This window comes from Coregonus lavaretus (genome assembly GCF_964263955.1).
Source record: "Coregonus lavaretus genome assembly, contig: HAP1_SCAFFOLD_773, whole genome shotgun sequence".
Lineage (NCBI taxonomy): Eukaryota > Metazoa > Chordata > Actinopteri > Salmoniformes > Salmonidae > Coregonus > Coregonus lavaretus.
The window spans coordinates 67,501-81,312 of record NW_028164837.1 but is presented as its reverse complement, the minus strand read 5'-3'; the positions used below and the strand labels follow the sequence as shown (position 1 = coordinate 81,312).

The window sequence follows — 13,812 nt, the reverse complement described above, 5'->3', positions numbered from 1 at the left end:
TCACCCCGTGGGGTCAAAATGATCACAAGAACGGTGAGCAAAAATCCCAGAACCACACGGGGGGACCTAGTGAATGACCTGCAGAGAGCTGGGACCAAAGTAACAAAGCCTACCATCAGTAACACACTACGCCGCCAGGGACTCAAATCCTGCAGTGCGAGACGTGTCCCCCTGCTTAAGCCAGTACATGTCCAGGCCCGTCTGAAGTGCATTTGGATGATCCAGAAGAGGATTGGGAGAATGTCATATGGTCAGATGAAACCAAAATATAACTTTTTGGTAAAAACTCAACTCGTCATGTTTGAAGGACAAAGAATGCTGAGTTGCATCCAAAGAACACCATACCTACTGTGAAGCATGGGGTTGGAAACATCATGCTTTTGGGCTGTTTTTCTGCAAAGGGACCAGGACGACTGATCCGTGTAAAGGAAAGAATGAATGGGGCCATGTATCGTGAGATTTTGAGTGAAACCCTCCTTCCATCAGCAAGGGCATTGAAGATGAAACGTGGCTGGGTCTTTCAGCATGACAATAATCCCAAACACACCGCCCGGGCAACGAAGGAGTGGCTTCGTAAGAAGCATTTCAAGGTCCTGGAGTGGCCTAGCCAGTCTCCAGATCTCAACCCCATAGAAAATCTTTGGAGGGAGTTGAAAGTCTGTGTTGCCCAGCGACAGCCCCAAAACATCACTGCTCTAGAGGAGATCTGCATGGAGGAATGGGCCAAAATACCAGCAACAGTGTGTGAAAACCTTGTGAAGACGTACAGAAAACGTTTGACCTGTGTCATTGCCAACAAAGGGTATATAACAAAGTATTGAGAAACTTTTGTTATTGACCAAATACTTATTTTCCACCATCATATGGCAATAAATTCATAAAAAATCCTACAATGTGATTTTCTGGAATTTTTTTTCTCATTTTGTCTGTCATAGTTGACGTGTACCTATGATGAAAATTACAGGCCTCTCTCATCTTTTTAAGTGGGAGAACTTGCACAATTGGTGGCTGACTAAATACTTTTTTTTCCCCACTGTATGGACGGGGGGGTTACATTCTCCTCACAGTGTAACTCACCTCCAGATATATGGACGGGGGGTTACATTCTCCTCACAGTGTAACTCACCTCCAGATATATGGACGGGGGGGTTACATTCTCCTCACAGTGTAACTCACCTCCAGATATATGGACGGGGGGGTTACATTCTCCTCACAGTGTAACTCACCTCCAGATATACGGACGGGGGGGTTACATTCTCCTCACAGTGTAACTCACCTCCAGATATATGGACGGGGGGGTTACATTCTCCTCACAGTGTAACTCACCTCCAGATATATGGACGGGGGGTTACATTCTCCTCAGTAACTCACCTCCAGATATATGGACGGGGGGTCATATTCTCCTCACAGTGTAACTCACCTCCAGATATATGGACGGGGGGTTACATTCTCCTCCAAACTTGTCCAGCAGTGCCTCTAAGTGCTCCTGTGTCAGCTTGATCATCTGTTTGATATTCCAGATCTATGGACACACACACACACACACACACACACACACACACACACACACACACACACACACACACGTTAGTTATGAACTACACAACACACAGTTATAGAGCCTAATTGCATTGACTGAAATGGTGACATTAGACATTGCAGAGGCATAGCATGTCTCAGTCCCAAATGGCACCCTATTCCCTATATAGTGCACTACTTTAGACCAGAGAATGGCACCCTATTCCCTATATAGTGCACTACTTTAGACCAGAGAATGGCACCCTATTCCCTATATAATGCACTACTTTAGACCAGAGAATGGCACCCTATTCCCTATATAGTGCACTACTTTAGACCAGAGAATGGTACCCTATTCCCTATATAGTGCACTACTTTAGACCAGAGAATGGCACCCTATTCCCTATATAGTGCACTACTTTAGACCAGAGAATGGTACCCTATTCCCTATATAGTGCACTACTTTAGACCAGAGAATGGCACCCTATTCCCTATATAGTGCACTACTTTAGACCAGAGAATGGCACCCTATTCCCTATATAGTTCACTACTTTAGACCAGAGAATGGCACCCTATTCCCTATATAGTGCACTACTTTAGACCAGAGAATGGCACCCTATTCCCTATATAGTGCACTACTTTAGACCAGAGAATGGCACCCTATTCCCTATATAGTGCACTACTTTAGACCAGAGAATGGCACCCTATTCCCTATATAGTGCACTACTTTAGACCAGAGAATGGCACCCTATTCCCTATATAGTGCACTACTTTAGACCAGAGAATGGCACCCTATTCCCTATATAGTGCACTACTTTAGACCAGAGAATGGCACCCTATTCCCTATATAGTGCACTACTTTAGACCAGAGAATGGCACCCTATTCCCTATATAGTGCACTACTTTAGACCAGAGAATGGCACCCTATTCCCTATATAGTGCACTACTTTAGACCAGAGAATGGCACCCTATTCCCTATATAGTGCACTACTTTAGACCAGAGAATGGCACCCTATTCCCTATATAGTGCACTACTTTAGACCAGAGAATGGCACCCTATTCCCTACATAGTGCACTACTTTAGACCAGAGAATGGCACCCTATTCCCTATATAGTGCACTACTTTAGACCAGAGAATGGCACCCTATCCCCTATATAGTGCACTACTTTAGACCAGAGAATGGCACCCTATTCCCTATATAGTGCACTACTTTAGACCAGAGAATGGCACCCTATTCCCTATATAGTGCACTACTTTAGACCAGAGAATGGCACCCTATTCCCTATATAGTGCACTACTTTAGACCAGAGAATGGCACCCTATTCCCTATATAGTGCACTACTTTAGACCAGAGAATGGCACCCTATTCCCTTCATAGTGCACTACTTTAGACCAGAGAATGGCACCCTATTCCCTATATAGTTCACTACTTTAGACCAGAGAATGGCACCCTATTCCCTATGTAGTGCACTACTTTAGACCAGAGAATGGCACCCTATTCCCTATATAGTGCACTACTTTAGACCAGAGAATGGCACCCTATTCCCTATATAGTACACTACTTTAGACCAGAGAATGGCACCCTATTCCCTATATAGTGCACTACTTTAGACCAGAGAATGGCACCCTATTCCCTATATAGTGCACTACTTTAGACCAGAGAATGACACCCTATTCCCTATATAGTGCACTACTTTAGACCAGAGAATGGCACCCTATTCCCTATATAGCGCACTACTTTAGACCAGAGAATGGCACCCTATTCCCTATATAGTGCACTACTTTAGACCAGAGAATGGTACCCTATTCCATATATAGTGCACTACTTTAGACCAGAGAATGGCACCCTATTCCCTATATAGTGCACTACTTTAGACCAGAGAATGGCACCCTATTCCCTATATATTGCACTACTTTAGACCAGAGAATGGCACCCTATTCCCTATATAGTGCACTACTTTTGGCCAGGGCTCACAGGGCCGCAGCTCAGAGAGCAGTCTGGCCAGGGCTCACAGGGACCCAGCTCAGACAGCAGTCTGGCCAGGGCTCACAGGGCCGCAGCTCAGACAGCAGTCTGGCCAGGGCTCACAGGGACACAGCTCAGACAGCAGTCTGGCCAGGGCTCACAGGGACCCAGCTCAGACAGCAGTCTGGCCAGGGCTCACAGGGCCGCAGCTCAGACAGCAGTCTGGCCAGGGCTCACAGGGCCGCAGCTCAGACAGCAGTCTGGCCAGGGCTCACAGCTCAGACAGCAGTCTGGCCAGGGCTCACAGGGACACAGCTCAGACAGCAGTCTGGCCAGGGCTCACAGGGCCGCAGCTCAGAGAGCAGTCTGGCCAGGGCTCACAGGGACGAAGCTCAGACAGCAGTCTGGCCAGGGCTCACAGGGACGAAGCTCAGACAGCAGTCTGGCCAGGGCTCACAGGGCCGCAGCTCAGACAGCAGTCTGGCCAGGGCTCACAGGGACACAGCTCAGACAGCAGTCTGGCCAGGGCTCACAGGGACACAGCTCAGACAGCAGTCTGGCCAGGGCTCACAGGGACACAGCTCAGACAGCAGTCTGGCCAGGGCTCACAGGGACACAGCTCAGACAGCAGTCTGGCCAGGGCTCACAGGGACACAGCTCAGACAGCAGTCTGGCCAGGGCTCACAGGGCCGCAGCTCAGACAGCAGTCTGGCCAGGGCTCACAGGACCCCAGCTCAGACAGCAGTCTGGCCAGGGCTCACAGGGACACAGCTCAGACAGCAGTCTGGCCAGGGCTCACAGGGCCGCAGCTCAGACAGCAGTCTGGCCAGGGCTCACAGGGCCGCAGCTCAGACAGCAGTCTGGCCAGGGCTCACAGGGACCCAGCTCAGACAGCAGTCTGGCCAGGGCTCACAGGGACCCAGCTCAGACAGCAGTCTGGCCAGGGCTCACAGGGACACAGCTCAGACAGCAGTCTGGCCAGAGCTCACAGGGACACAGCTCAGAGAGCAGTCTGGCCAGGGCTCACAGGGACACAGCTCAGAGAGCAGTCTGGCCAGGGCTCACAGGGACACAGCTCAGACAGCAGTCTGGCCAGGGCTCACAGGGACACAGCTCAGACAGCAGTCTGGCCAGGGCTCACAGGGACACAGCTCAGACAGCAGTCTGGCCAGGGCTCACAGGGACACAGCTCAGACAGCAGTCTGGCCAGGGCTCACAGGGACACAGCTCAGACAGCAGTCTGGCCAGGGCTCACAGGGCCGCAGCTCAGACAGCAGTCTGGCCAGGGCTCACAGGGACACAGCTCAGACAGCAGTCTGGCCAGGGCTCACAGGGACACAGCTCAGACAGCAGTCTGGCCAGGGCTCACAGGGACACAGCTCAGACAGCAGTCTGGCCAGGGCTCACAGGGCCCCAGCTCAGACAGCAGTCTGGCCAGGGCTCACAGGGCCGCAGCTCAGACAGCAGTCTGGCCAGGGCTCACAGGGCCGCAGCTCAGACAGCAGTCTGGCCAGGGCTCACAGCTCAGACAGCAGTCTGGCCAGGGCTCACAGGGACCCAGCTCAGACAGCAGTCTGGCCAGGGCTCACAGCTCAGACAGCAGTCTGGCCAGGGCTCACAGGGACACAGCTCAGACAGCAGTCTGGCCAGAGCTCACAGGGACACAGCTCAGAGAGCAGTCTGGCCAGGACTCACAGGGACACAGCTCAGAGAGCAGTCTGGCCAGGGCTCACAGCTCAGACAGCAGTCTGGCCAGGGCTCACAGGGCCGCAGCTCAGACAGCAGTCTGGCCAGGGCTCACAGGGACACAGCTCAGACAGCAGTCTGGCCAGGGCTCACAGGGACACAGCTCAGCCAGCAGTCTGGCCAGGGCTCACAGGGCCGCAGCTCAGACAGCAGTCTGGCCAGGGCTCACAGGGACACAGCTCAGACAGCAGTCTGGCCAGGGCTCACAGGGACACAGCTCAGACAGCAGTCTGGCCAGGGCTCACAGGGACACAGCTCAGACAGCAGTCTGGCCAGGGCTCACAGGGCCGCAGCTCAGACAGCAGTCTGGCCAGGGCTCACAGGGCCGCAGCTCAGACAGCAGTCTGGCCAGGGCTCACAGGGACACAGCTCAGACAGCAGTCTGGCCAGGGCTCACAGGGAAGCAGCTCAGCCAGCAGTCTGGCCAGGGCTCACAGGGCCGCAGCTCAGACAGCAGTCTGGCCAGGGCTCACAGGGACACAGCTCAGACAGCAGTCTGGCCAGGGCTCACAGGGACACAGCTCAGACAGCAGTCTGGCCAGGGCTCACAGCTCAGACAGCAGTCTGGCCAGGGCTCACAGGGACACAGCTCAGACAGCAGTCTGGCCAGGGCTCACAGGGACACAGCTCAGACAGCAGTCTGGCCAGGGCTCACAGGGACACAGCTCAGACAGCAGTCTGGCCAGGGCTCACAGGGAAGCAGCTCAGCCAGCAGTCTGGCCAGGGCTCACAGGGACACAGCTCAGACAGCAGTCTGGCCAGGGCTCACAGGGCCGCAGCTCAGACAGCAGTCTGGCCAGGGCTCACAGGGACACAGCTCAGACAGCAGTCTGGCCAGGGCTCACAGGGCCGCAGCTCAGACAGCAGTCTGGCCAGGGCTCACAGGGACACAGCTCAGACAGCAGTCTGGCCAGGGCTCACAGGGACACAGCTCAGACAGCAGTCTGGCCAGAGCTCACAGGGACACAGCTCAGACAGCAGTCTGGCCAGGGCTCACAGGGACACAGCTCAGACAGCAGTCTGGCCAGGGCTCACAGGGACACAGCTCAGACAGCAGTCTTCCCTTCTTATGCCTCCCTCTTCCCCCCTCCCTGTGAGGGACTGTCACGATGATGCCCAAGAGAGGCACCAGGGACTGTCACGATGATGCCCAAGAGCGGCACCAGGGACTGTCACGATGATGTCCAAGAGAGGCACCAGGGACTGTCACGATGATGCCCAAGAGAGGCACCAGGGACTGTCATGATGATGTCCAAGAGAGGCACCAGGGACTGTCACGATGATGTCCAAGAGAAGCACCAGGGACTGTCACGATGATGTCCAAGAGAGGCACCAGGGACTGTCACGATGATGTCCAAGAGAGGCACCAGGGACTGTCACGATGATGTCCAAGAGAGGCACCAGGGACTGTCACGATGATGCCCAAGAGAGGCACCAGGGACTGTCACGATGATGTCCAAGAGAGGCACCAGGGACTGTCACGATGATGCCCAAGAGAGGCACCAGGGACTGTCACGATGATGCCCAAGAGAGGCACCAGGGACTGTCACGATGATGCCCAAGAGAGGCACCAGGGACTGTCACGATGATGCCCAAGAGAGGCACCAGGGACTGTCACGATGATGTCCAAGAGAGGCACCAGGGACTGTCACGATGATGTCCAAGAGAGGCACCAGGGACTGTCACGATGCTGTCCAAGAGAGGCACCAGGGACTGTCACGATGCTGTCCAAGAGAGGCACCAGGGACTGTCACGATGATGTCCAAGAGAGGCACCAGGGACTGTCACGATGATGCCCAAGAGAGGCACCAGGGACTGTCACGATGATGTCCAAGAGAGGCACCAGGGACTGTCACAATGATGCCCAAGAGAGGCACCAGGGACTGTCACGATGATGCCCAAGAGAGGCACCAGGGACTGTCACGATGATGTCCAAGAGAGGCACCAGGGACTGTCACGATGCTGTCCAAGAGAGGCACCAGGGACTGTCACGATGCTGTCCAAGAGAGGCACCAGGGACTGTCACGATGATGTCCAAGAGAGGCACCAGGGACTGTCACGATGATGCCCAAGAGAGGCACCAGGGACTGTCACGATGATGCCCAAGAGAGGCACCAGGGACTGTCACGATGATGCCCAAGAGAGGCACCAGGGACTGTCACGATGATGCCCAAGAGAGGCACCAGGGACTGTCACGATGATGCCCAAGAGAGGCACCAGGGCGTTCCTTCACACTCCTCAGCAAGGTGTGACCTGCCTCATCATGGGAACATATTTGTCCTGTTTGATACATGTACAAGTGCACCCTGGGAGAGTGGGGTCATGGCCAGGGTGATTCTCCTCTACACCCTGGGAGAGTGGGGTCATGGCCAGGGTGATTCTTCTCTACACCCTGGTTGAGTGGGGTCATGGCCAGGGTGATTCTCCTCTGCACCCTGGGAGAGTGGGGTCATGGCCAGGGTGATTCTCCTCTGCACCCTGGGTGAGTGGGGTCATGGCCAGGGTGATTCTCCTCTACACCCTGGGTGAGTGGGGTCATGGCCAGGGTGATTCTCCTCTACACCCTGGGTGAGTGGGGTCATGGCCAGGGTGATTCTCCTCTACACCCTGGGAGAGTGGGGTCATGGCCAGGGTGATTCTCCTCTACACCCTGGGAGAGTGGGGTCATGGCCAGGGTGATTCTCCTCTACACCCTGGGAGAGTGGGGTCATGGCCAGGGTGATTCTCCTCTACACCCTGGGAGAGTGGGGTCATGGCCAGGGTGATTCAGCCATGGCTTCCCACAACCACCACCGGACAAGACGCATGGACCAGGACTTGTCTGTGTATAGACAGTATACCACCATTACCATGACGATATACAAACCAATTCCTCTCCAGGGGCATCAGTTAGCAATTGTGAGAAAATGTGAGAAAATGTGAGAAAATGCTTCATAAACCAGTGTCCCTACCGTGGGCCATGGATCCCAAAATAACCAGTCACAGCAACCTTCACTATGACTGGTTAAATGCATGGAAGCATCTGTGCATCCAGAGAGTAGGCCTCAGATATGCCCCTGTTGCCCTCAGATATTCAGTACATTAGGGCCGTCTACAGATATGTCCCTGTTGCCCTCAGATATTCAGTACATTAGGGCTGTCTACAGATATGTCCCCCGTTGCCCTCAGATATTCAGTACATTGGGGCTGTCTTGAAAAGCCAAACCAATTCCTTTCTAGCCTTTCAGGGGGTCTCATTGAAATGATCAAATGCTACATAAGTTTGATACTTTGATAAATCTTGAGTGGTTTGAGAAACGTACACATTCTTCACGAGCACAAATGAATGTATTTCTATGTACAGTGCCTTTGGAAAGTACTCAGACCCCTTGACTTTTCCCACATTTTGTTACTTGCAGCCTTATTCTAAAAATGTGTTAATTTTTTTTATATCCTCAGCAATCTACACACAACACCCCATGATGACAAAGCGAAAACAGGTTTTAGGAATTTTTGCAAATGTATTAAAAATAAATAAAAAACTGAAATACCTTATTTACATAAGTATTCAGACCCTTTGCTATGAGACTCGAAATTGAGCTCCGGTGCATCCTGTTTCCATTGATCATCCTTGAGATGTTTCTACAACTTGATTGAGTCCACCTGTGGTAAATTCAATTGATTTGGAAAGGTACACACCTGTCTATATAAGGTCCCACAGTTGACAGTGCATGTCAAAGCAAAAACCAAGCTATGAGATCGAAGGAATTGTCCGTAGAGCTCCGAGACAGGATTGTGTCAAGGCACAGATCTGGGGAAGGGTAGAAAAAAATGTCTGCAGCATTTAAGTTCCCCAAGAACACAGTGGCCTCAATCATTCTTAAATGGAAGAAGTTTGGAACCACCAAGACTCTTCCTAGAGCTGGCCGCCCGGCCAAACTGAGCAATCAGGGGAGAAGGGCCTTGGTTAGGGAGGTGGCCAAGAACCCGATGGTCACTCTGACAGAGCTCAAGAGTTCCTCTGTGGAGATGGGAGAACCTTCCAGAAGAACAACCATCTCTGCAGCACTCCACCAATCAGGTCTTTATGGTAGAGTGGCCAGACGGAAGCCACTCCTCAGTAAAAGGCACATGACATCCCACTTGGAGTTTGCCAAAAGGCACCTAAAGACTCTCAGACCATGAGAAACAAGATTCTCTGGTCTGATGAAACCAAGATTAAACTCTTTGGCCTGAATGCCAAGCGTCACGTCTGGAGGAAACCTGGCACCATCCAGTGAAGCATGGTGGTGGCAGCCTCATGCTGTGGGGATGTTTTTCAGTGGCAGGGACTGGGAGACTAGTCAGGATCGAGGGAAAGATGAACGGAGCAACGTACAGAGAGATCCTTGATGAAAACCTGCTCCAGAGCGCTCAGGACCTCAGACTGGGGTGAAGATTCACCTTCCAACAGGACAACGACCCTAAGCACACAGCCAAGACAACGCAGCAGTGGCTTCGGGACAAGTCTCTGAATGTCCTTGAGTGGCCCAGCCAGAGCTCGGACTTGAACCTGATCGAACCTCTCTGGAGAGACCTGAAAACAGCTGGGCAGAGACGCTCCCCATCCAACCTGACAGAGCTTGAGAGGATCTGCAGAGAAGAATGGGAGAAACTCTCCAAATACAGGTGTGCCAAGCTTGTAGTGTCATACCCAAGAAGACTCGAGGCTGTAATCGCTGCCAAAGGTGCTTCAACAAAGTACTGAGTAAAGGGTCTGAATACTTATGTAAACGTGATATATTTTTTAAAATTATTATTAATTAGCAAAAATGTCTACAAAAAATGTTTTTGCTTTGTCATTATGGGGTATTGTGTGTAGATTAATTAGAGGGGGGAAAACGATTTAATCAATTTTAGAATAAGGCTGTAACGTAACAAAATGTGGAAAAAGTAAAGGGGTCTGAATACTTTGAATACTTCCCCAAGGCACTGTACATAGCTAGGTCTCTACCAATTGTTTTGTCCCAAAAACTGATGGCGTTAAATAGCAAATGTGACTAGTCTGGTCTTGGCACGTTCGCTCTAGCCAACAGCTAGAAACACTTCTGTTTTTTATTTCTACCTGGTAGTTAATTGTATAATATAATAATATTATATATATATAATATATTAATGTATAATAATAGTTTACTGTATTGGGCATGTGACTTGCGATCAAAAATAATATAATTCAAATTCAATTACATTCTCTGATTCTATGATCATTAAAGAGATTCTCCGGTACTTTTGAGCCAGTAGTTCTGAAAGTAGCACTCACTAGCCAATAGTGGTCCTCGAAAATTGCGTACTACGTCACATATGTACATATATACGTGCACCACGTCACTGCTCTCTCTCACTCTGCTGTGTCTGCATCTTGCTAGCTGTCACTCAAATAGCGAGGGGCTGAAGCTCATTGGCTAGAACTCGAATTGCTAGGGGTCTAGCCCACGTGTGGGGGGGGGGGATATGGCGCAGCACAGCTTCCAGAAATACTGTCGCTTTCAAACGAGGGATTCCGTGGCTAATTGAGGTAAAACAGTAATTCTGCTCATAGATTATGCATGTGTGAACTACACATTGACACATCCAGCCCAAAGCCGGAGGTTTAAAAAATACTTAGTAGTCGCCAACATGTCTAACTGTTCTATTTGCATTCTGTTGACAGCTGAATGGGGGCCAATATTATTCAGTCAGCTTGGAAGATATCCTGAAGATTTGCAGACATCCCCGCTGATTAAAATTTTAAAACAGACAATAAAATATATTGTATTTATTGAGAAGGCATACAATAACATCAGTCAAGCACTTTTGGGAAGGGGAAAGTTGAGCTACCTGAGTATACCTTTAAAAATCTGACTAATTAGGCCCACTAATTGATCTAATTACCTGGATCCTAGGTGAATTGGCTTATGAGTTCTACTGTAACCAGAGTAACCACTAGTTTCAACAGCAGGTTAGTCAAGGTCCCAAAGTAAAGCTGCCAGGGAATTGATTGAGGATTTCGGTTTGGCTCTTTGCACCACTTACAGATTTTCTATATAACTGAAAGATACAATCTGATGCAAATTGTGATTTTGGCATCATTTTATCTTATTGGATAAGCCTGATATTTGTCACCCACAAAACAGACCTTCTGACTGTTGCGTGATGTTCTTCATTTTAATTTCATGTCTTAGATACAGGCCTGCTTGCACTGAACGCACAAATATTTTGAAAATAACTGTTGGATAATATGGTTCAACTTTACAACAATCTACCGTTAGCTAGGACCATATCATTTGAGCCATGATGATGGGGTTAGAGGCCTAGCCAGTGTATTACAACAATACGTGCGCTAATAATCCTGCATTATTTCTCATGAACCTCCATATCAATGATTTATATATTGGCAAATAAATAATGTGCCTTTTATCAACCAAAACAAAGCCGATCTTTGCACCGACATATCAGCTCCCGTCGACAGCCCACGGTGGGGTTCTCTGCATCGAATTGACGAAAACCATAAATCCCTGATGAATGGTTTATAAATATAACTAAGTTTGTCAGTTAGTTATATCGATATAAAACGATGCATGATCATCCCGCCCGCGGTAGTACGTTGAAGCCAGCCGGTGCCAGCTATCTAGATGCAGCCGCAGAGAACGAGAGACCTGCTGGGAAAAAAAAACTCGAAAAGCAAATGAAATATAGGCAGGCCTGAAATAAACATTGCCGTCAGCGGACTATAATAACTTGATCAATGTAGTCTAACGCAAAATGCACCTTAAGGAAAACGGCAAATGCAAAGAGTACGAAGGGCACGGTAGTGATGGAAATCATTTCCATTTTAGTGCATCATCTCGCCCCCTGCAATGCATCCCCACGATCCATATTACAGCCGGTGTTTCCTGAAGATCCCCATCCAGCAACCTCCACTCGGTACCCCCGTCTCGCCGTGCCCAGCTTCACCCCCGTCCCCCCCGGTCCATACCTCCTCGTCCTGCGGACATTCCGGGATTCCCACCGAACAGGCCGGGTCCAGGCAGGCTCCCAGCTCGTCCAGTCCCCGCTCCCGCTCCGGGTCTCGGTCCATCGTGTCACCGTTGAAGACGGGCGGTGGGGACTCGGCGTTGCTCAACGCCGCCATTTTAAACTGCGAGCAACTGAGTGGAAAAGAATCGAGGAGAGGAGACAGGAGGGGGAGACAGATTCAACTCATGTAGCTGGCTAGTAGTAAAGCACTGGGATGTGATGGTTTTGGGGGTGAACGGGGAAATTAGGGTACCACTTTCCTTCGTTCTGTGTCAGTGACTATTTCTGTTGTTTTATTATGTCAATAACGACTATTTGTTTCGTTAAAGTGACACCAGCTGATTTTGCTTACTGATTAGTAGCTGGTCTAATTACAACGGCATTAAATGCACCTGCAAAATACAATAAAAAATACAAAAACATTACCACAAAAAATGTATACCCTTTGTAGGTCTCCCACCATACACACCAAACAGTAGCTAAGAGTTTCATCTTTAGCTCAACCAGAGAGGAAGAGGCGAAGCAACAGGGGTATTTCTGGCCCAATATCTGTCTCCTCCAGCAGGCGGCGTTTTTTCCTCCACCAGGCGAGGAGTTTTTGTATGGAGGTCAAAGAGAGTAACCTGAAATAATGATAACGACTGTCGAATTTGGTCAACAAAAAGTGTAATGGCTTATTTGCTACGTGAGGCTTATTTGATCGAATACGCGTTTTCGTAATGTTTAGGTTGTTACGAGTGTACTGATATAAGGAGGACATGTGACATCCCGTCAAACTTTGAGGAAACAACTTTATATCGGAGTTGTACCTGATCTTGACAGTCTATTCATGAGGCTAGCATAGCATCCATTTAATACAGGCGGTTGACGTCAACACCCCTCATCGAATATTCAACTAAATATTCAAATGACCAGATGTATGTACCAAGCCATAAGCAAGGTGGGAGCAACAATTCCCATTGTTAGGGTGGAGACATAGGTATCTCTTCTTTATATCTAAATCTCTGGGTAAACCAAACTGCAGGTTAATCAGTAGGCAAGTCAACCCTGCCAATTATACTGAACAAAAATATAAAAACGCAACATGCAACAATTTAAAAGATTTTACTGAGTTACAGTTCATGTAAGGAAATCAGTCAATTGAAATAAATCCATTAGGCCCTAATCTATGGATTTCACATGACTGTGAATACAGATACAGTGGGGAAAAAAAGTATTTAGTCAGCCACCAATTGTGCAAGTTCTCCCACTTAAAAAGATGAGAGAGGCCTGTAATTTTCATCATAGGTACACGTCAACTATGACAGACAAAATGAGAAAAAGAAATCCTGAAAATCACATTGTAGGATTTTTAATGAATTTATTTGCAAATTATGGTGGAAAATAAGTATTTGGTCACCTACAAACAAGCAAGATTTCTGGCTCTCACAGACCTGTAACTTCTTCTTTACGAGGCTCCTCTGTCCTCCACTCGTTACCTGTATTAATGGCACCTGTTTGAACTTGTTATCAGTATAAAAGACACCTGTCCACAACCTCAAACAGTCACACTCCAAACTCCACTATG

General features: G+C 49.5%; 1 protein-coding gene across 2 annotated transcripts in view; it reads right to left on the bottom strand.

Moving 5' to 3' along the window:
• The window catches only part of LOC311115081 (serine/threonine-protein kinase B-raf-like), a 56,348-nt gene extending 43,908 nt beyond the window's left edge, over positions 1 to 12,440 (bottom strand). For both annotated transcript variants that reach the window (XM_084190290.1, XM_084190291.1), the window contains exons 1-2: positions 12,205 to 12,440; positions 1,421 to 1,522 (exon numbers count right to left, since the gene is read on the bottom strand). In XM_084190290.1, coding sequence (XP_084046416.1) covers positions 1,421 to 1,522; positions 12,205 to 12,360 — 258 coding nt within the window. In that variant the 5' untranslated portion in view covers positions 12,361 to 12,440. The remainder of the gene's footprint in view (positions 1 to 1,420; positions 1,523 to 12,204) is intronic.
• Between the last annotated feature and the right edge of the window lie 1,372 nt (positions 12,441 to 13,812).